The sequence below is a fragment of the Zingiber officinale genome, chromosome 9B (genome assembly GCF_018446385.1).
Source record: "Zingiber officinale cultivar Zhangliang chromosome 9B, Zo_v1.1, whole genome shotgun sequence".
In the NCBI taxonomy this organism is placed as follows: domain Eukaryota; kingdom Viridiplantae; phylum Streptophyta; class Magnoliopsida; order Zingiberales; family Zingiberaceae; genus Zingiber; species Zingiber officinale.
The window spans coordinates 39,245,633-39,265,804 of NC_056003.1; the positions used below are offsets into that span (position 1 = coordinate 39,245,633).

At 35.5% G+C, this 20,172-nt stretch overlaps 1 protein-coding gene across 5 annotated transcripts; it reads right to left on the reverse strand.

Annotated features, from left to right (window-relative positions):
• Positions 1 to 458: 458 nt before the first annotated feature.
• Positions 459 to 9,265, reverse strand: LOC122022481 (myosin-binding protein 1-like). 5 transcript variants are annotated; one of them, XR_006122983.1, is made up of 5 exons: positions 8,776 to 9,078; positions 7,153 to 8,396; positions 5,183 to 7,067; positions 1,201 to 1,282; positions 459 to 857 (listed from the first exon to the last, which is right to left on the reverse strand). XR_006122983.1 is itself a non-coding variant. In XM_042580501.1 (4 exons), exons 2-3 carry the CDS (start codon positions 8,285 to 8,287, stop codon positions 5,212 to 5,214), a joined length of 2,991 nt encoding a protein of 996 aa, XP_042436435.1. In that variant the 5' UTR covers positions 8,288 to 8,396; positions 9,145 to 9,265; the 3' UTR covers positions 459 to 857; positions 5,183 to 5,211. The 5 variants fall into 5 exon arrangements, 4 of the variants coding, with proteins under 4 accessions (XP_042436435.1, XP_042436433.1, XP_042436436.1 ...); XM_042580501.1 differs by lacking the exons at positions 1,201 to 1,282; positions 8,776 to 9,078 and adding an exon at positions 9,145 to 9,265; XM_042580499.1 differs by lacking the exon at positions 1,201 to 1,282 and having other exon boundaries at positions 8,776 to 9,077.
• Between the last annotated feature and the right edge of the window lie 10,907 nt (positions 9,266 to 20,172).

Consider the following 20,172-nt stretch of genomic DNA (forward strand, 5'->3'; position numbering starts at 1 on the left):
ACTAAATTAAACTGCTTTATTTTAACACATTGTAACATATATTTAATAGTTGCTATAACAATCAATTACAAATATAATAGGACGTTATTTTTTTAAAAAAAAATACCCTTTGATAATTCTAATAATTGAATTATCCTTTTGAGTTTTGCCCCATTATTTATGTCTCCATTGAGCTTCTTTTCCGCCATGCTCATGTGCTGATGTGCTTGTGGCAACTTCATTTATCAAGACTAAATAAAAACAAATATTCAACTATAAATCAATATTTTCTAAATAACTCAAATTGGATAGCCAAATTAAAAAATTCTGATTTAGTTGGACTGCATATCAAAGAAATTTCGAAACAGTTCTTTTTTTTAAAAAAAAAATGGTTTGGATCCATTTAACGAAGCCAACAATACCAAAATTGAATTGATTGCAGCATATTTGTAGATATTAACTAACAGAAACAAGAGTCCTAGGCAAACAAAAACAATTTCCATGAAGAAAGCATAATCTTAATGTTAATTACATTTCCGAGATACTATAAAACAAACACTAAAATCAACCAATGATCCGCTAATCCTGTGTTATACAAACGGAACTTTACAATGCAAACTAATTGATCTATGTCGCGACAATCACTCATGCAGATCACTCCATTGTAAGAGCAAAAGGGTGTTTTAAAAATAAACCCTTAATCAAATCAAGACAATATGGAAAACATATGCTACAAATAAAAACAGAAGAAACACTTGCAGGCAACAGGGAGAGGAGCAAGCCTTTAAAGAAGCATCAGCCCTCATTTCTGAATGCTGATGTTAATATACAACTGATGATGTGCGCGCTCAATTGTTCAACTCGAGTACCTTCGATATCTAAATTCCGCCAAAAAAAGGAAACATGAGGAACTGTATGAAAGTATGGATATTCTAGCTCTGACATGAAATGCAACCACTACCAACATGTAATATTCTAACACGATACAAACATATTTACTTAGTCCATACATGCTACATGCGATCTGTTGTCACCGGAATTGTAAAACTAAGTACACGACCGCTGCCAGAATAAGACTTGAACTACCACTAAATGCATCATTACAGTGTTGCTTGTGTTCTATAATTGGTTTGAACCTGATTATGATAAAAAGGATTTCAAGATGAAGAAATATAGAGCTGAAAAATGTCTGATGATCTATAACTTTCAATTAGCTACTACCTTTTGGCATTGTGGATTCATCAAAATGTCAATCAAGTAATGATCTTGTCGCAAACGACTCATTGCCAGGGGAAGAGTTTTTCTAGCAACGAAGAGCAAAGAGAGATAATGAGTGAATGGCTATTAATTGTGATTCCGTGTTATAAGAACTGGATCGGACTAATCAGTTCAACTAGTAGATCGGAAATCAATGATTGATGTGGAAAATAACCAACTTTATTAACGACAGATAAAACCAGTCGGACCAACAACCAGTGGTAACTAGGAGACGAGAATCAAGTTAATAACAATTTACAACTGCATATGGAAAATCAAAATAGTATGTTATAAAAAATAACTTATAAATAGCATAATAAAATTTAAAATAGAACATCATATTCATGTTTTGGGAAGAAGAAGAATTCTCAAAATTAACACTATCACTATATCTAAACAAGAAATCTGAAAAAAAAAATCAACACACCAAGTCTCATTTTAATTAATTGGTCTTGCTTATCTAAATGTCAATGTATAAAGGGCAGTATGCACGAAGCTCCTACTAATAAAGGTTCCCGGGGAAGGGTTGGACCATATTAGGTCTATTATACGCAACCACTACAATAAATTTAACTTTCCGCAGTGCGCAATTATTTTATCCGCTGCAGGCATCGCATGTTGCACAACTCCAAGTTGGTAAAAGTCATAACACAAATGCCTCTGCTCCTTTCACCTCGAAGAACCCTATGAAGGCTCGAAATCAAAAGGAAGGGGACACGCATTTATTTGTAAAAATATAATAGTATCTGCAGCGTACTTTATTAGACGTGCTGTAAATAATATTTTTAACAGTATGTTATAACCGTGCGTTGTTGATGAAGCGCCGCGGAAAGTTAAATTTGTTGTAATGAACCTTACCCTACATTGCGAGTAACTATTTCCGCGACTTGAACCTGTGACCTCAAGGATATATGACAGCAACTTTACTATTGCGCCAAGACTCTCCTTCATCTAACTACCAATGTTTATCTAAAAGTATTACAATCCTTTAGATTATACATGAACATGGAGAGTTAGATAATGACTACACTTCAATGGGAAGATGTACGATGAGAAAGTCTTCCAACTTTAGATATACTTAGAGATGGGGAGGGATGGGGAGGGAGAGGGAAGAGGGAGATACACCTTGAACTAGGTTAAACTTAAAACTAGTGATGGAAAGGGAGAGAAGACAGGCTAGGAGAGGAGAGGAGAGGAGGAGAGCTGGGAATAATGTTGTAGTTGTAGTTTTTTGAATTTGAAATGGTAACTGGTAAGTTAGAGATCATATATATCAAATAGAACCAGGTTGAATTGATTAGACCGAACAAATCAAGGATTAGTATGATTACTGGTTTGAGATATGTAATAGAAAATAAAATACGAAAGGATCAATTTCATTAATGGAGGTCAACAAATCTAATTACATACTTTTAGCATCACGACTCCCTGTGTGCAATAAAGTAATTTATCAGTTCTTATTGTCGGTTTCTCTAACTAGAAACGTCAGTATAGCATTTACAACCGCCTTACTGTGGTAGTACATGATTGGTTAAGTTTATCACTTGATAGTTCACAAGATTTTAAAATCACTTCACAATGACACTGGAACAGAATGCTAAGATATGTGCCAGATGATACAAAGGAAAATAAAATATTTAGAGAAATCAATTAGGTACAGCTTCAAAAGAAGTTAAAATGATTTTAAGGAAAGATTAAGATGGCATGAAAACACTCATAGATCTACAATGCGACAAATTGAATCAATTGACTTGAAGATAAAAAGGAATTAGCTAGGAGACTTAAATGTTATTATATTAGTGATATATCACCACAGAGTTCAATCAAGTGATCACCTTCATACAGTTGCCAACCCAAAAAATTCGGGATAACTTAGGATCATTTTTGCAAAACGATGATGAGTTGTCCGGAACCGAGAACTTTAAATATTTAGAATCATTTTTACAAAATGATGGAGGGATTGAGAAAGATGTCTTACGTAAAATATAAGCAGGATGATTGAAATTGAGGAGAGCGTCGGGTGTTTTATATGACCGTAAAGTACCTTTAAAAATTAAAGGAAAGCTCTACAAAATCGTAGTTAGACTTGCTATGTTATATGAAGCTGAATGTTGGGCTATAACTTAGCATATGAGCAGAAGATGAGAGTTGCAGAGATGAAGATGTTAAGGTGAATATGTGGACATACGAGGATGGACAGAATACGAAATAAGAGCATTAGAGAAAAAGTCGGAGTTGCATCGATTGAGGAAAACTCCGAGAGACAGATTTAAGATGGTACGAATATGTACTTAGATGCCCCATAAGAGCATCCACAATACATCTTCATTATAGCACCCACCACCTCATCAAAAAGTATGGGGTCGACTGCCACATACTCATTATAACAACATATCTCTTTCACCCACATTTCTTTTAACATTAACATTTATTATTTATGGGTCATATAGCCCACTCAATCATCTTAAAATTATATCATATTAAATAAATATATTTTAAATATGAAATAAAATATTTAAATTATTATTATTATTTTTAATAATAATCTTACTTTTTTAAAAATAATTTTACTATTTTCAAAAATAATATTAATTTTTTTAATATATTTAATTTTTTTAATTATTAATTTTTTAATAATTAAAATTAAAAAAAAGGTTTAAAAAAAACATGTGGGGTGGGCTAGCCAGGCCCACCCCACATTGCTTGAACGTGTTCAAGTGAAGGGGTGTTATAACACCCCTTCACAATGGTGTTTAACACCAAGGGGTGTTATAACACCCCTATTAACCGATGCATTGTGGATGGCCTAAATGCTCCAGTTAAGCGATATGAAACTATTGCAAACACACATATCAAACAAAAAAGAGGAAGACTAAAAAAGATTGGTTAGCAACAATAAAATAAGATAAAATTTATTTTGTATAGATGATGATATAGTAGGAGATTGAGCTCAATGGCATAAAATGATCCATAGAGCCGACCCCACCTAATGGGATAAGGCTTGGTTATTGTTATTGTAAACATAATATTTAAAAGCGGTACCCTTTATAATTAGAATTTAATTTGCACAAAAACAAGTGGTTCTTGAGACATCTATTCAAAGGCTTCCTTGCATATTGGAGCATACCCAACTTAACAGGAAAAATTAGATAGACCATTGGTAATCCCTTTATAATTAGAATTTAATTTGCACAACAACAAGTGGTTCTGGAGACATCTATTCAAAGGCTTCCTTGCATATTGGAGCATACCCAACTTAACGGGAAAAATTAGATAGACCATTGGTAATCCCCTCTACATATGATCATATTCATCAATGTTAAATTACAAGTAGTTCCTAGTATTATAAGTATCTAACACTGATTCAAAGATATTATGGAATCCCCACTTGTTATAGATATAGACCACTTCAAGTCTTTGCCAGTACTGATCATTATATTTGATAAAAGATGTACATTTTTATTAGATTACTACTTCTCTCTAACAAAGTGAAAATCTCTCTCCGATGAAGTGATATCTCTCACACACTTATATTATTATCATCATGATTATCAAGCTATGTTTGTCCCAACTATTTAAAGAATTGAATATATGAATTTATCATCTAGTGAGCTCTATGCAAACTCGGTTAAAATGCTATATTGCATTTCCAATGCTGAAAAACAATGAATATTATCATTATCTGTGCCGTTTTCCTAGTGTGATAGTAGATGATCCCCATTAAATTACTACTTATCAGCCAAAAAAGTGTCCCTGCTAAAAAAGTATGATAATCTTTGTTATATACCCTATCTAAAAAGATGAAGGAAGAAACTAAAGATAAAATAATAGCATTTAGCATTTATTTCACACTTAGCATATGCATTTTGGTTCTCAAGAAGATAACTCATGGCTTGTCTATTACTATGAGAACCTATATACTCAAAGGATTAGTAGAAAATCTTACCATTAAGATTGAATTTGTAGCTGAACAAGCTATACATGATTTCTTCTAGTGATTCCAATGCTCCTTAGTTCCTGTAGATCACGAGCTATCTCTTGAATAAATTGAACACCATGATCTCCAGCTTTAAGTGAATTGATAGCATGTTCTAGGAAATTGCGATCAACTTCAAGTGCTTCCAACCTCCGACTTAGACTTGACACTTCATTCTCAAAAGAGGCTAGTTCATGGAAATCACCTGCCTTTAATAAGTGTTGCTTGTCAATGTCAGATCTGTCACTATTATTCTGTTCCACAGGATGTAAACGTCTTCTAGATACCTTCTCTTCCAACACAAAGTTTTCAATATTTCCCAAAGGACCATCTTTTAGATCATCAATGGAATATTGACTGTATGTGCCAACACCACTTTCTGACATTGCATTCCTTTCAAAATACTCTTCACCATCAACATTCACAGATGTTTTACCAGAAACTTCATTTGGATCATCAATATTGCTATTCAGATTAAAATCAGAAACATCATCATAGATGCCATTATTAGAAAAAAGATACAATTTTTTCTCTAACTTCTTCAAACAATTTGATATATATGTTGCCTCTTCCTCAAAAAAAGATAAGTGGTCTTTATAATTTCCTAATTCAGTAAATCTTGATATTTTAGCTTCCCCAGTTTTGTCACAAAATGCAATCTCCTTATCAAGGAAATTACCACAAAATTCAACTGTTTTATCAGCAGAAATTTCGTCAGCATAGTGTTTCCTGCAGCTTTCCACCTCATATTGCAAATCTTTTATTTCTTTCTCTCTTTGAGCAAGTAACTCATTACATTTCTGGAGTGCTGCAAGGTCATACTCAGCTTGCTCTTCCATCATTCTTTGGTACTGCACAGCCTCCATTTGCATAGAAGCCTTCTCTTCTTGCAACCTAGTCATCATGGTCATGACTTGATTTGCAGCAATTGCTGAAGCATTTCTTTCTTCTTCTAATTCCTTGAAGAGAAGGCTTATTGACTTCCTGTCCAATTCAATCTGTCTCTTCAGCCTCTCAACAGCACCTTCCCCTTCCACTTCACTTACAATGCTACCTTCTAGTGATTCTAATCCTGATCCATTCCTCTCAAGAGAGAGTGTCTTAGTAATGTTCTGCAGTACTGATTCATCACCTTGTGTAAATGATCTGGGACTAGGAGTCATTTCATTCCATGGAGACTCAATCCCCTGTGCTGCAGATATTTGAGAAATTAATAGTTTGAGGTCTTCCTGCACTCTTGAAGAATCCTTTCCCATAATTACTTCAGTAAATCTGGGAGACGATAAACTTCTCTTTGTTGCCAGCTTGTAAGCATCATTCAGATCCATACTAGTACTCATAGATTGACCTAATTCACTAATCAAATCCTCTTGAACTTTAAATGAATCCTCCCTCATCATCACTTCAGTAAACTGAGGAGATGGCATGCTTCCATCAGTATCAATAGCAAGCTTATAAGCATCATTCAGATCCATATGAGGACTCATAGATTGATCAGAACCATTAATCAGATCTTCCTGAATTTTAGAAGGCAAGCATCCACTAGTACCAAGAGCATGCTTATTAGCATTATTCAGATCCATATGCTTATTCATAGATTCACCAGAGTCACCTATCAAATCTTCCTCAATTATAGATGAATCCTTATTCATAATTACTTGAGAAGATACAGAAGATGAAGATTTTCCTGTAATATCAACAGTATGCTCATGGGTACCATTCAAGTCGATAGTAGTGCTCATAGATTGGCCATGCTCATTTGTATCATTACTTATCTTCAAATTGATGTGAGTTGCACAGGTATCTTTCTTATCATCAAGGAAGCTGATGCAGGAAGCATCAAGTAACTCAATATCTATTTGAACAAAGCAACAACAAAATAAGAGTTAACAACCAAAAGTCACAAAAGTAATATAACATATATGAGCATGGTAACTTACTTTTCACACCTGAGTTTTCTACTTGGCCATCTCGAGAATCATGTGACACAAATTCATATTGTACGGGGATTGATTTGACTTCAACTTTGCTTGAATTAGTGTCAATCAAACAGTGCTGAGCATTAGAAGATGAAGATGGAGCGTTATAAAACTCAGCTACATTTATTTGTTTTTCAGGAAATGATGCACAAGGTTCATTAGGAAGTGGTGCAAAGTGAATCAACTTTTCAAGGACATCATCTTCTGAAATATTAACTGCTGGGTGAATAACCTTTTCTTGGTTTATGTCTTCCAAGACACCAGCTGAACTGTTTTTGGTAATATTGGCATTATCTAAAGCTACGATATCAGACACCAAATCATCCTGAGTATTGTCATCTCCATATGCCAAAGAATTTCCTTCATCAAGTGTGACTGGAGCCTCAGAATCAGAGTCAGAGGAAATTTTAACTTCACTGTAACCAACATGAGAGAAGCGATCAACTCCTTGATTTTTCACATGAAAATTTGTTGGAGAAACCAAAAGTTTCTCCTTTCCTTTTCTTTGTCCACCTTCAACTTTAACAAAATCTTTCCTAGTTGATGACAATGAAGGAATGTCAACATCAGGCACATGAGCTTGAACAGGTTTATCTTCTTCCATGCCAATGGCGTGTAGTTTGTGACCCCTCTTGAGATACGGAATGTTTGCCAACTCATCCCCATGAAACACAATGAAGTTGTCGTCCTCAGCATCCTCATCATGGTCATGAGAATGGCCTTTGTGCCTTCCAATAAATTGTCTATTGGTTTCAGGGGTAGATTTCCTCTCAGTAGAAGCTGAAAGGAGACAGCTCTTGCACATGTCAGCAAGATTCCCATGAACACTACAGAAAGATAATGGTGATATCTCTATTCTGTGGTCTTTGCAAATTAAATCAAGATAGAAGCCTGGTTTCTCATTTCCAAAAATGTGATCCAGTCTTGAACAGAACAGACAAGGCGTTTGTAACATGCAAAGACGAGAGAACTTTGTCACTAGGTAGGATAGCAAGGCATCAATAAACAATAGAAACATCAAAATCCATTCGAGCACAGCCGAAGATAGAGCATTAGAGAATCCTCGGATACTACTGACAGGCGCCTTTGAAGCCATCTTTACCAGTCTAACATCAATTTATCAGAGCATCTATACAGATGGAGCGTTAGAACAGCATGCAGACTATAGGAATAGAAATGGCAGTTGGTATTCAACAATATCCACACTGAAAACAATAACATGGAGACATCAGTTTCATTTTGTCAAGTAAATCCTCAACATTGAACATTTTTCCTAAAAATTTTCACAAAATTTGGACAATACGAGCAGTTAATCAACTGCAGGAAAACAATCACCTAATTATTTAGTATTCATACGAAAGGAAACTACATCTACATGAACTAAGTATGATCTGAACAAAAGCATAACCTTTTCCTCAAGATGAAAAAGAATATTCAATTTGCTTATTTTTACATAAGATCGAAAAAAAATACAAAGACAGATCTCAATCACCCAAACAAAAACATTCAAGTACAAGTCCAATCAGAGCGAGAAGAACTGAACGAGAAGACAAAGTCAGAAACCACGGGGAAGTGATAACACACCACGAAGTCAGATCATGAAAAAGGAGATCCAGGGAGCAGGGAGGAAAATAAAAAGCCCTTTTTTTCTGGAATTCTTCCCAACCGATGGGAAGCAGAACAATAGGCTAAGAAAGCAACTGGGTTTAATAGAGCAAGAGAAAGACAAAAGCAAACGTAAACTGGCTGCTGTGAGGCTTTCACCACCCACCACACTCCTGCCCTCCATTATTGGCACTTTTCTAAGGAGATGACAACAAAGGCGGCTGGAATCGGCAGAAAACGACATGGAAGGAACCGAAAGGCTATAAGGGAAAACCACACCCAGCACGATTTCCACATCACTGATCGAGACAAAAGCGAAGCAAGATGACAACTTTGAGTTCTTCTCACCTGTTCTCCGGGGGATCGGAGGAGGAACGCGAAAGGAACAGAGAGACGGCGGCAAATAAGAAGAGTAAACGGAATGGAAATAAGGCAAAAAAAAAAAACAAAGGAAAAAATAAACAACCACGAATTGCCCACGTCGGCCCCACCATTTGTTAAACTAGTTGGATTTCTTAGGTTAGGGTGAATCTGTGGGCTGCAATTGCAGAAGTTGATTTTAATTTTTTATGGGGGCCGTGGCCGGTGGGTGGTGGAGTGTGGGGGAGAGATTGGCTTATTAATGCTGACTTGAAAAAAAAGTAATTAAGTGCACAATTATTTTAAAAAAATATTCAAAAGGATTTATTTATTTTCATTAATGCAAATATACTCCATATCTAATTAAAGTTAAATGGACGCCCATTTAATTTGAACGGTCGGAAATTTCTTGTTTTTGATTCAAAAATTTGAGTTTCTGTACATGGTTTAAGTTTTGAATCAGGTTTAAGTATTTAAGATTTTAACTTTAAACTACAGCCGACAGACAAATTCAAAAGGATGACATTTTTTTTACGGAGATCACAGGCCGACTATTCTTCCTTCTACTTCAACTCTCATAACTACTTTAGTTTTCCTCTCCAAATACCAAAAACAAATTCGAAGGTATGCAATACAGTGTTAAATAGAAGGTGAAATCAATATAATAGTGTAGGATTTCCTATTTGTTGTCTTAAAGCTCTCTCATTTAATGTTTGGAGTTTTTTCAACATTTAGGATTTACTCCATTACACATTGTTGCTTGCTACAAGATCATAGCAAATGCTTCTACTTTGTAGCAAGAAGGAACTTTCCCTTGACGCTACCATTGAATCTGCTTAGATCTTGTAGTAAGCAGCAAAGGCTATACAATATTTCAACTGTCTAGATTCTTTAGCTATGGATACATTAGCTGTTACAAAAGTAGAAGCCAGTAGCTATCTTCTATACTAGCTTCTACACACTGTATCATAAAGGAAATGAATTCTATTTGAATACCTTAGTAATTGATATAAGTTTAATTCACTTGATTGTATCCAATGGTGTTTTCTTAATTTCAACATTGTGAATAAGAAATCTAGTATTTGTCTTGTAGGTGTTGGTATTTAATTGTTCGATGCGCAACGGAAGGTGTGAAAAATAGATTAAACATCTTTTAAAAATTTTTCACAACAAAATAATTTTGTTTAGATCAAACAAAAGATCTTGTTTAATTATAAAATCTCTTATCATTCAACATGCAAACATTATAATATTTTCTTTATAATTCTACAAAAATAGAATCTTTACCTTGAGTTCGCGCCTAAGATTCGCAGGTCGCCGGAGTTCTTCATAGGTTGTCGGAGTTCTTCCAATGCCACGATCTTCCTCTCCAATTCTTCGAATCAACGGATGGACAAAAGTGTGGGCTAACTCTTTAAACTTTTCTCACAAAATTAATTATAGAATTTTTCACCAAAAATTCTCTTTTTCATTCTATATCTTCTATCTCTCCGAGAGAGAAAGAGAGATGTATTATATAGTAAGGAGAGAGGGGAACGTGTATTATGAACATGGGAGAGAAAGAGAGAAACTTGTATAAAAGTGGGAGAGAAAAGAGGGAAACATGTATACAAAAGTGGAAGAGAAAAACTGGGACATGTATTATAAAGTGATCGAGAAAATTTATAATATTCGTAAATATTGATTTCTCTCTTTTATATTTTATTCGTAATTAAATTACAAATAAAATATCTAAATACTTGATTTTTCTCTTATATATATTTTATTTGTAATCAAATTACAAATAGAATATCCAAATATTTGATTTATCTAATTTATATTTTATTCGTAATCAAATTACAAATAGAATATCTGAATATTTGATTTCTCTCGTTTATATATTTTATTTGCAATCAAATTACAAATAGAATATCCAAATATCTGATTTCTCTCTCTTTTATATTTTATTCGTAATCAAATTACAAATAGAATATCTCCTTTTAGTAAAAATAATAAACAATTTATTAGTTAATAAATGTTGTGAGAATAAATAATTAATCAAATTAATTATTTAAGAGTATCCATCATGATTATACGAAGATGGTTTGGGGATCATGGACCCATAATTTCAAGCTCCAATAAATTTAGATACAATTAATTAAAGCTCTTTAACTAATTATCTAATTTATTAATTCCGAGATTATTCCACTAAAATCCGGAATTGCACTCTTGAGAATTATGAAACATATTTACTCAAAAGATTTGAACAGTCCATTGATATAATCATTACATGTCGATCAACCCTCATGGTTCACAAATAGAACTAGGCGAAATTACCGTTTTACCTCTCTATTTGTATCTAAAACCTTAAGTACCATTGATTCACTAGTGAATAGTTAATTCATAATCTAATTATGAATTAGAGCGCTCAAACTATTCAGTGCTAGAATCAACACTCAAGAGAACCATTTTAGCATCCTTTCGGAAGTTATGGATTCCGTATCTATAAATCATATTCCCAGCTGAATGTATAACTGAGTCTCCAAAATGTAAGTGTTACACCTATTATTTAAAATAGATTTTAACAAACAAATCAAGAGACTTGTTAATACAAACAAGGAGTCTATGACAACTCAGGATTTAGATTGATCTACATATGATCATTTTAGCGATGTTGATTCGAGTCTTTGTAACGGTACTTAAACATAGACACTTAAATCACATCTGGTCCTTGTCCTATATAATCATATTATATAAAATGTTGCCCCCACGGGCGGGATCAACCGGTTATGACATGGATTCTTGCAGCATGAGTCGAGAGGTCGAGGGTCTGCGGCAGCATATGCGATAACATCAATATCTGTCCGTGCTAAAATGCTTAAGACCACCATGTCATAGCCGGCCCCGTATTCACCGTGATTTACTCCCTCTCATACTTGTGGGGCCGGGATGAGGGGGCCGCTGGGTTGGCGGTTCCAACCTTTTGCAGCATATTATATAAAATGTCTCTGCTTAGTGTCATTACACTGATTGTCCGGATAAGACTATCATATTCATAATGTCAGCAAACTGCATTCATGATTTCCAATTAAAGATCCATACTTTAATCAATCATGGACATTTTAAATATATTATCTATGATTTTAATCCTCTTGTATATAACAATCTTATATACTAAAATCATAGTTACATCAATATATTATGAATTTTATACAGATATTCATTTTTATACAAATAAGCATAAAACAATCAAACAATAAAATAAATACTTCTTTTATTTAATTCAGCAATTAATAATAAATATCTATTTTATGGGCATATTTCCAACAGTAGGTCTGAATGACTTCAAGTGATTCTAAGACTTAGAGGGGCGGAAATGATAATTATAGAAGTGAAATCTTACTAACATACAAAAAATAAATACAATAGAAAAGTAAACCTAATACAGTTCAAGAACTGTATAAAGTCTGTGGAACCTAGTGAGCAACAGGTCTAAATCTATTTGCATGGTCCTAGACATCCAATTACATTTAAGAGGACTTCAAAATATATTTCATAACTGGGACGTTGAAGCTAGATGTTTCTTGTTTCAAAATATAAAGTTGAGCTTCACAAGAAAAAATATTTCTCTGATACTAGGAGACTATGAAGATGTAGTTCCTATGCATATATATACTACTTTAAGTCAACTATATCTGCAACATTTTAAAAATGGAGAATGTTTAAAGAAGGATCTTAAAAGTTTGTTTCAGAAAATTAAAAGGGAAGAAGTTCCAAATGCTGACATTTTGTATTGTCACTTGTTCATATTGCATTTTTTTTATTTGTCTGTTTTTCCACTACTAGCAGTAGATATGCTACCTATACTATCACTAATGGATTATATAAATGATTTTGATAATATAAATAATATAATTGGTGTGAGACTCTATATGAATACATGACCCCTCAAAACGAAAATATTGGAGTCAGTCTATCATTTTGAGACAAACCAGAGGGCTTGGAGGGCACACAAAAGCTTACCTTTATATACAAATCTTGGTTGTAAGGTGATATAAATTAATAAGTTTGAGCATTGCCATTATTGTTTGTTTGATTTAAATTCCTTAATCAAGTATTTTTGCACTATATGTTTGGATGTACGAGCATGCCCCAATTATAAAACTAATTAATCCAATTGTCCTATGAATTGTCCGTTAGAAATGGTTTATCTGACATGTGACATTAATAAAGAAGATGATAGAGGCCCTTCCATAAAAAAAAAATAATGATTAAGTCTATCATAATCAAAATTTCAGAGGACGTTTGATTAAATTATGGGAATGACTATGGGTATGAGTTTGATAGTAGGATGAAATGAGAATAGGAATGGAAATGAAACCCATCAAGTTATATGAGTTTGGTTGATTCCCATAAATCTGGTAATCATTCCCAAAATATGATTCTCAAACTCACAATCCAAACACTATCTTTTACTATCATTCTATTCCCTCATTCCCAAACTCATCAACCAAACACCCCCTTAATTTATATCTATTGGTCTCCTACCCTATGCCCCGACTAATGAAAAACCTACAAGAAGTCCAGAAAGAGTTGTAGAAGCAGTCCATTGAGGATAAAAATGCATATATAGAGTCCCTCTAGAAGCATAAGCCTAAAGTGGTTGATTTATTAGAAAGCACCAACATTTCTAATGAGAAGCTCATTAATGAGAAGGATAACAAAATAAAGGAGCTTCTTGATCTTTTTGGAGAGGATTGTCAAGAATAATGAGCCAATCATTGTTGAGAAGGACATGATAAGTGCTCAAAATGACAAATTAATAGTTGAGTTGCAAGGCCTTATGAAGTAAGTGTCATAGAAGAAAAAATAGTGGCCCTAACCAGGACAAAGGTAAAGAGCCCCTAGAGGCTACAACTAATCTTAAGCCATCGAAAATTGTTGGATATAATTATTCTTATTATGTGAATTTATTTGTAAGTTACACATGTGAATACGATCCAAATCTTTTAAAGTGATCTAACTTATGTCTAATGGATTTTGGGTAATTGGATGTGGATCTCATATGTATAGAACATATAGTTCCGCATCTATTATTATCGATGGACTGATAATAGATGTGCACTATATAATGGGTTGATCCCGAGAGGATTAGGGTAATATTTGAGACACCTCTTCGTTCCCTATTGACGAAGAGGATTCGGCGTCGTCAACCCTAACTCCTCCGGAATGCCAACCTTCTTTTTCTTCTTCTTCCGCAGGATTATTGGATCGCCGAACTCTACATGAAGAACAATGACAATTTCGCTGCATTCAGGTTCTTTGTAATTACAGTATTTACTTTCTTACGTCATGTTCTCGATGAAACAAAGATCCATGCTCATATGTTCTTGTTTTTCCTATTCGAATTCTTATTTCCGTTGTTTAGAATTCATGCGGCTTAGGTTTTACAAGAACCATCAATTGGTATCAAAGCCAAGTTTATGTTTCGTCATTTTCATTGGCAATAAAATTTAAGTTTTTTGTCGATCTGTTATTTGTATGCTAGATTAAATTTTCCTAGTATAATATAATTTTTTATCGTCGAAAATCATGTATGAGAAAAACTAGAATAGACTTGTTTTTCGAGTTTTTCGTGTTTCTACGAAGAACACGAAGAACAATAAAATTGACACTATTTAATCTAATTTTAGATAAAATTGATTGTCGAGCCTAAAATTTTGAATAGAAATAATTGAGATTCAATCAATTAACAATCTTAAACTTGTGACTATATCAATTATCAATCGATTAAAATTATTTTTTAATTGACTAAGGATATTATTTTTAATTAATTAAGTTTTTTTTAATGTTTTTTTACGTGAAACAGTATGCTTACTGTTTCAAGAAAGAAAAAAAAACTTAATTTAATTGAAACGGTATTCGGAAAAAAAAAAAGAAGAAATACATTGTATTTATATTTTTCGACTGTTAAGCTTGGACGGTTTTTTTTCAATATTGTTTATAAAAAAATAATACATTAAAGAAAGTTTAATCAAGGAATAATTAAAGGATTAAATAGTATTAAATAATACTATTTAATTTTAGAACTCAAAGTTTTAGCTTTTTAATGAAGAGTTCTATGTATAATCACGTAGTCGCATATAGTCGATTTTCAGATCAATTGGGATAATCAATTGGATCATACCAATCGATTATCATAAGATATCAATCGATTAATAAACTTAATTTATGTTGTTAAGGCTGATTAAGTAATTTCTGTTCGAATTAAGTTCCTACCATTTTCTTGAGTCTATTCACACATTGTGTTACTAAGTTGAACTAATGTATCGGCCCAAAGTAAGACACGTTAGGTGTTTAGTACATTTTGTGTTGGTAGACGTATATCTATGTTAAAGGTAATTGACCCAAAGGAAGATTACTTTTATGCCAGATATATGCATAAGGTAGTTTACAACTATAGAACAGAATATTATTTTGTTCAGATCATGCACAAAATATGTCTGCCCAAAGAAAGACATATTATGTGGTCGATTAAGGTTGTTGTAAGGTATAGACTAAAAATATAACTCATATAAAATATCATATTATGCACACAATGGGTCGGCCCAAAGGAAGACACATTGTGTGCCAATTAAATTTTGAGTTATATTAGAGAGTATCGCTAACAAATAATGTGCCGGCCCAAAGAAAGACATATTATGTTGTACTTGATATCTCATAAAAAGTCCAATTATATGCATTTAAAATTTTATTTTATTTGCATAATTTTATATTACTTGTATGTTCTTGCATTAGTTTAATCGTGAACTTAAATAAATTTATCTCCTTAATTTCAGTGTAATCTATAACTGCCAGCATTAATAACATCCCAACACTAACTGGTTCGAATTTTGCTGAATGGAAAGAATACGTAACCATAGTCTTAGGCTACATGGACTTAGACTATGCATTAAGGAATGATCGCCCCGCACCTCTGACCAGTGCTAGCACTATAGAGCAGAGGGTTGAATTTCAGCTGTGGGAGAAATCAAATCGTATGTATCTGAGTATCATGAAGCTTTCCATACCGGCACTAATAAAGGGCTTAATAACTGAGGGAGAAGATGCTAAGAGTTTTCTGGACCAATTAGTAGACCGATTCACCTCAAATGAAAAGGTCGAGACTACCACATTTCTTACGAAGTTGGTAATCATGTGGTATAATGGTAAAGGAAACATAAGGGAGTACATTATAGAGATGTCCAATATAGCGACAAGTCTGAAAACACTAAAACTCGATATGCCTGAGGGTATATTAGTGCATTTCGTCTTGATGTCTCTGTTGGTGCAACCTTAGGTCAAGGTTGACTTGGGTGACCCGACTCGAGTTGACCTGACTCGAGGTATATTTTGATGTTTGACAAGAATAGAGAAGTTGTATTTTGATGTTTGACAAGATAGGAACTTGGGGGATTGTGGGTGCAACCTTTGGTCAAGGTTGACCCGACTTGAGTTGACCTGATTCGGGAAAAGTCCAAGTATGGAGACTTGACACGGAAAAGTCCAAGCAGGGAGCTTGGCACGGGAAAAGTCCAAGCAGGGAGCTTGACACGGGGAAAAGTCCAAGTATGGAAGCTTGGCACGGGAGGTCGGAGAGGGCTCGGTAGCTCGTTCTCTAGACTGGATGGAGTCGGAGAGGGCTCGGTAGCTCGTTCTCCGGACTAGGTCAGAGAGGGCTCGGTAGCTCGTTCTCTGGACTAGGTCAGTGAGGGCTCGGTAGCTCGTTCTCTGGACCGGACGAAGTCGGAGAGGGCTCGGTAGCTCGTTCTCCGGACTAGGTCAGAGAGGGCTCGGTAGCTCGTTCTCTGGACCGGACGTGGAAGTCGGAGAGGGCTCGGTAGCTCGTTCTCTAGATCAGGAAGGCTTTAGGGTTTAAGGCTGGGAAATTGGATCGGTCTGCTGACCGATCCAGTGATACTATGGGTATTTGGATCGGTCTGCTGACCGATCCAGTGATACACTGATTCTCACTGTGGGTCATCTGATCGGTCTGGTGACCGATCAGTAACCAAACAGATTGGGAGAAGGAATAGGAGGGATCGGTCGGTGGACCGATCCACCTATGGCCTGATCGGTCCACAGACCGATCAGGGCTCTGCAACCAACTCTCTGTGAGAGTTGGGATCGGTCTGGGGACCGATCAGCCTAGGGCCTGATCGGTCCCCTGACCGATCAGATCCATCCTGGATCGATCAGGGTGGAGCCTGATCGGTCCAGGTCTAGCCGTTGAGTCACAACGGCTAGATTTCTGTGTCTGTGTCTTCTTCTTCGCAGGTTCATATAAATCAAGAGGTGGAGGGCCTCTACAGTAGAGCTGACTTCTTCTTGCTCCTGCGATCTGAGCTTTGCTGAGCTCTCCACTGCTGAAGCTTCGTGTGAGCTTCCCTCGGCTGGACTCCAACTGATCAATTACTGTTGTTGTTGGCATCCGTGAAGTGGTTGCTTCATCACCAATCGACGAGAAGGCAAGCAAACTAGTGTTTTTACATTCATATTGTTCTTGGCTTCTTGCTTTATCTTTGTACTCCGATCTTGCTGTTGCAAGAGAGATTGTGGCGAGGTTTCTCCACCCAGAAGGAGTTTTTATTAGCCGGTTTTCCGGGGTCTCATCCACCGACGGATTGATAGAATTCGTCCACCTTACGGACACGCCGAGGAGTAGGAGTATCATCTCCGAACCTCGTTATATCGTCGCGTTTGAGGTTTGATATTCTCCTGTTTCGTTTCTATCTTTTATTTCCGCTGCGTTAACTAAAATTGTAGGAAGAAACGTGAATTTAGGGTCGGCTATTCACACCCCCCCTCTCTAGCCGCGTCCGTAGGTCCTAACAAGTGGTATCAGAGCGAGGTCGCTCTTCGTCGGATTAACACCCGGGGGAGCACGAGCTAGAGAATGGATCAACTTGGAGAAGACGTCACGATTCCACCCTTCTACGATCGCGACGACTTCGCGTATTGGAAGGTAAGAATGAAGTATTTTCTTATGACTAACCTAGTAAATTGGAATTGTGTACAAGTAGATTTTATTCCTCCGGTGGATAAAGAAGGAGAACCTCTCGAGAAGAAGAAGTTGACGAAGGAACAAATCCACCAATCCATAATCAACGACGAGGTAACGAAAATCTTTAAATTTTCATTACCTAATGATATCTTGTGTAAGATAGGTGGATACAACAATGCCAAGGAGTTGTGGAACAACTTGGCTAAGTTCCATGAGGAGAGCTCCAATTCAAGTCATGAAGAGGAGTCAAGTGAGCCAAGTAGCTCACATCATGGAGGTATGGAATTAGAAGTTGAGGGCTACTCAACATCTAAGGAAGAAGAGGAGGAGAGTTCTTCTTTAAGACTGGAGCAAAAAGAAGAAGCCTCTACCTCCGGAAGGCATGAAGGAGAGAGTTTATATCCATCCTCAACCCTAGGTAACTCAAGCAACTTAATTTCAAGTAAATTACATATAATGTGCTTTGAGTGTAGGGAATATGGGCATTACAAAAGTAAATGTCCAAAGAGGATTAGGAAGACTCCACCGGCACCAAAAGTCAAGGAAGCCGGAGTCCCGATACGCAAGGGCAAGGAGCACGTGGTGTGCTTCCAATGCAAGCAAAGGGGACATTATAGGAGTCAATGTTCAAGGGGGAGGCAACCTCACAAGGACAAGAGACCAAGCACATCTATGGGGGGAGCTAAGGCAAACCCTAAGGTATCCTTTAAGGCACATTCTTGCAATTCTAATAAGACACATGCTAGTAGTTTTATTGCAATTGTCAATAATGATAAGCATGATAACCATAGAAACCGATACATGTGCTTAGGTGCCAAACATGTTAGCCTAGATAAGGACAATGCTAGAAATGTCAACCCTAGAGTTAACTCATCTAAGGTTAAGGAAAACCTAGATAGGAATCCCAAAACAACTAGACATATGCCTAGGAATACCTCAAAGAAAAATGAAAAATTAAAGCTTGAGGTATTAAAGAAGGAAAATCAAGTCTTGAGGTCAAGACTTGACACTTTAGAAAAGGCTCTTAAGAATTTGGAGAAGTCAACTCTAGGGTCTAAGGGTCAAAAATCAAAGCCCAAGGACATGAGAGGTTTGGGTCACAAACCTAAGTCTCAAGTGGTCAAGCCCGCTTATCATAATGTTCCATTCGATTATGGAACAAGACCTAGGGCTAGGAAGACCATCACCAAGGTCACAAGGGGAGTCACCCCTAAAGTTGATCTTGATGAGTCCCAAATGACCAAGGCTTTAAAGCCTAGGAGGGTCATTAGGAGGGTTGCTAGGGAAGTCATCCCTAGTGAATATTTAGTGAACCCAATGAGCTCAAATAGGTATTGGGTTCCTAGGAGCGTGATTCCTTCACGCTAGATGGTTTAGGGTGTGCCAACCTTAATTGGATAGGTAGTTAACCTATTCATGGCAAAAGGTGGCATTTTAGGAATTTTCAAGGTATAATCAAGCCTTGAAAATGAAATTAAAAATTATTCCTAAGGTGATTAGGATGTGCCAACCACATTTGAGGAGTTTTCTAGGGTCAATCTAATTGGCACATAGTGATCTAAAAATCTTTAGTATATGATTTTAGGTCTATTACACTTAGGAATATAGAATTTATGGTAAAATGATCAAAATTATCAAAAATGGCAACTAAGGCTAGAATTAGGTATTTTCTATACCTTTATATGTTATTTGCCATACATTGTTTGTCATATGCCATGTCATGACATCATATTTAACTTATTATCATTTGAAATGTCATGATAATACTTAGGATAGTTATATGTCATGCCTTATTTAAGTTTCATACTTTATGCCATGACATCATGACATTGGCACATATTTCCACTTATGATATTATTTTATGTCATGTCATCATCTCTTGCATTTATGATCAATTAAATTGATTTAAGGATAAAAACATAATTTGATATGGAGATCTAATTGTTGTTTAGAAAATGCATGAGAACTTAGCTTAAGATGACCTAAACCCATAT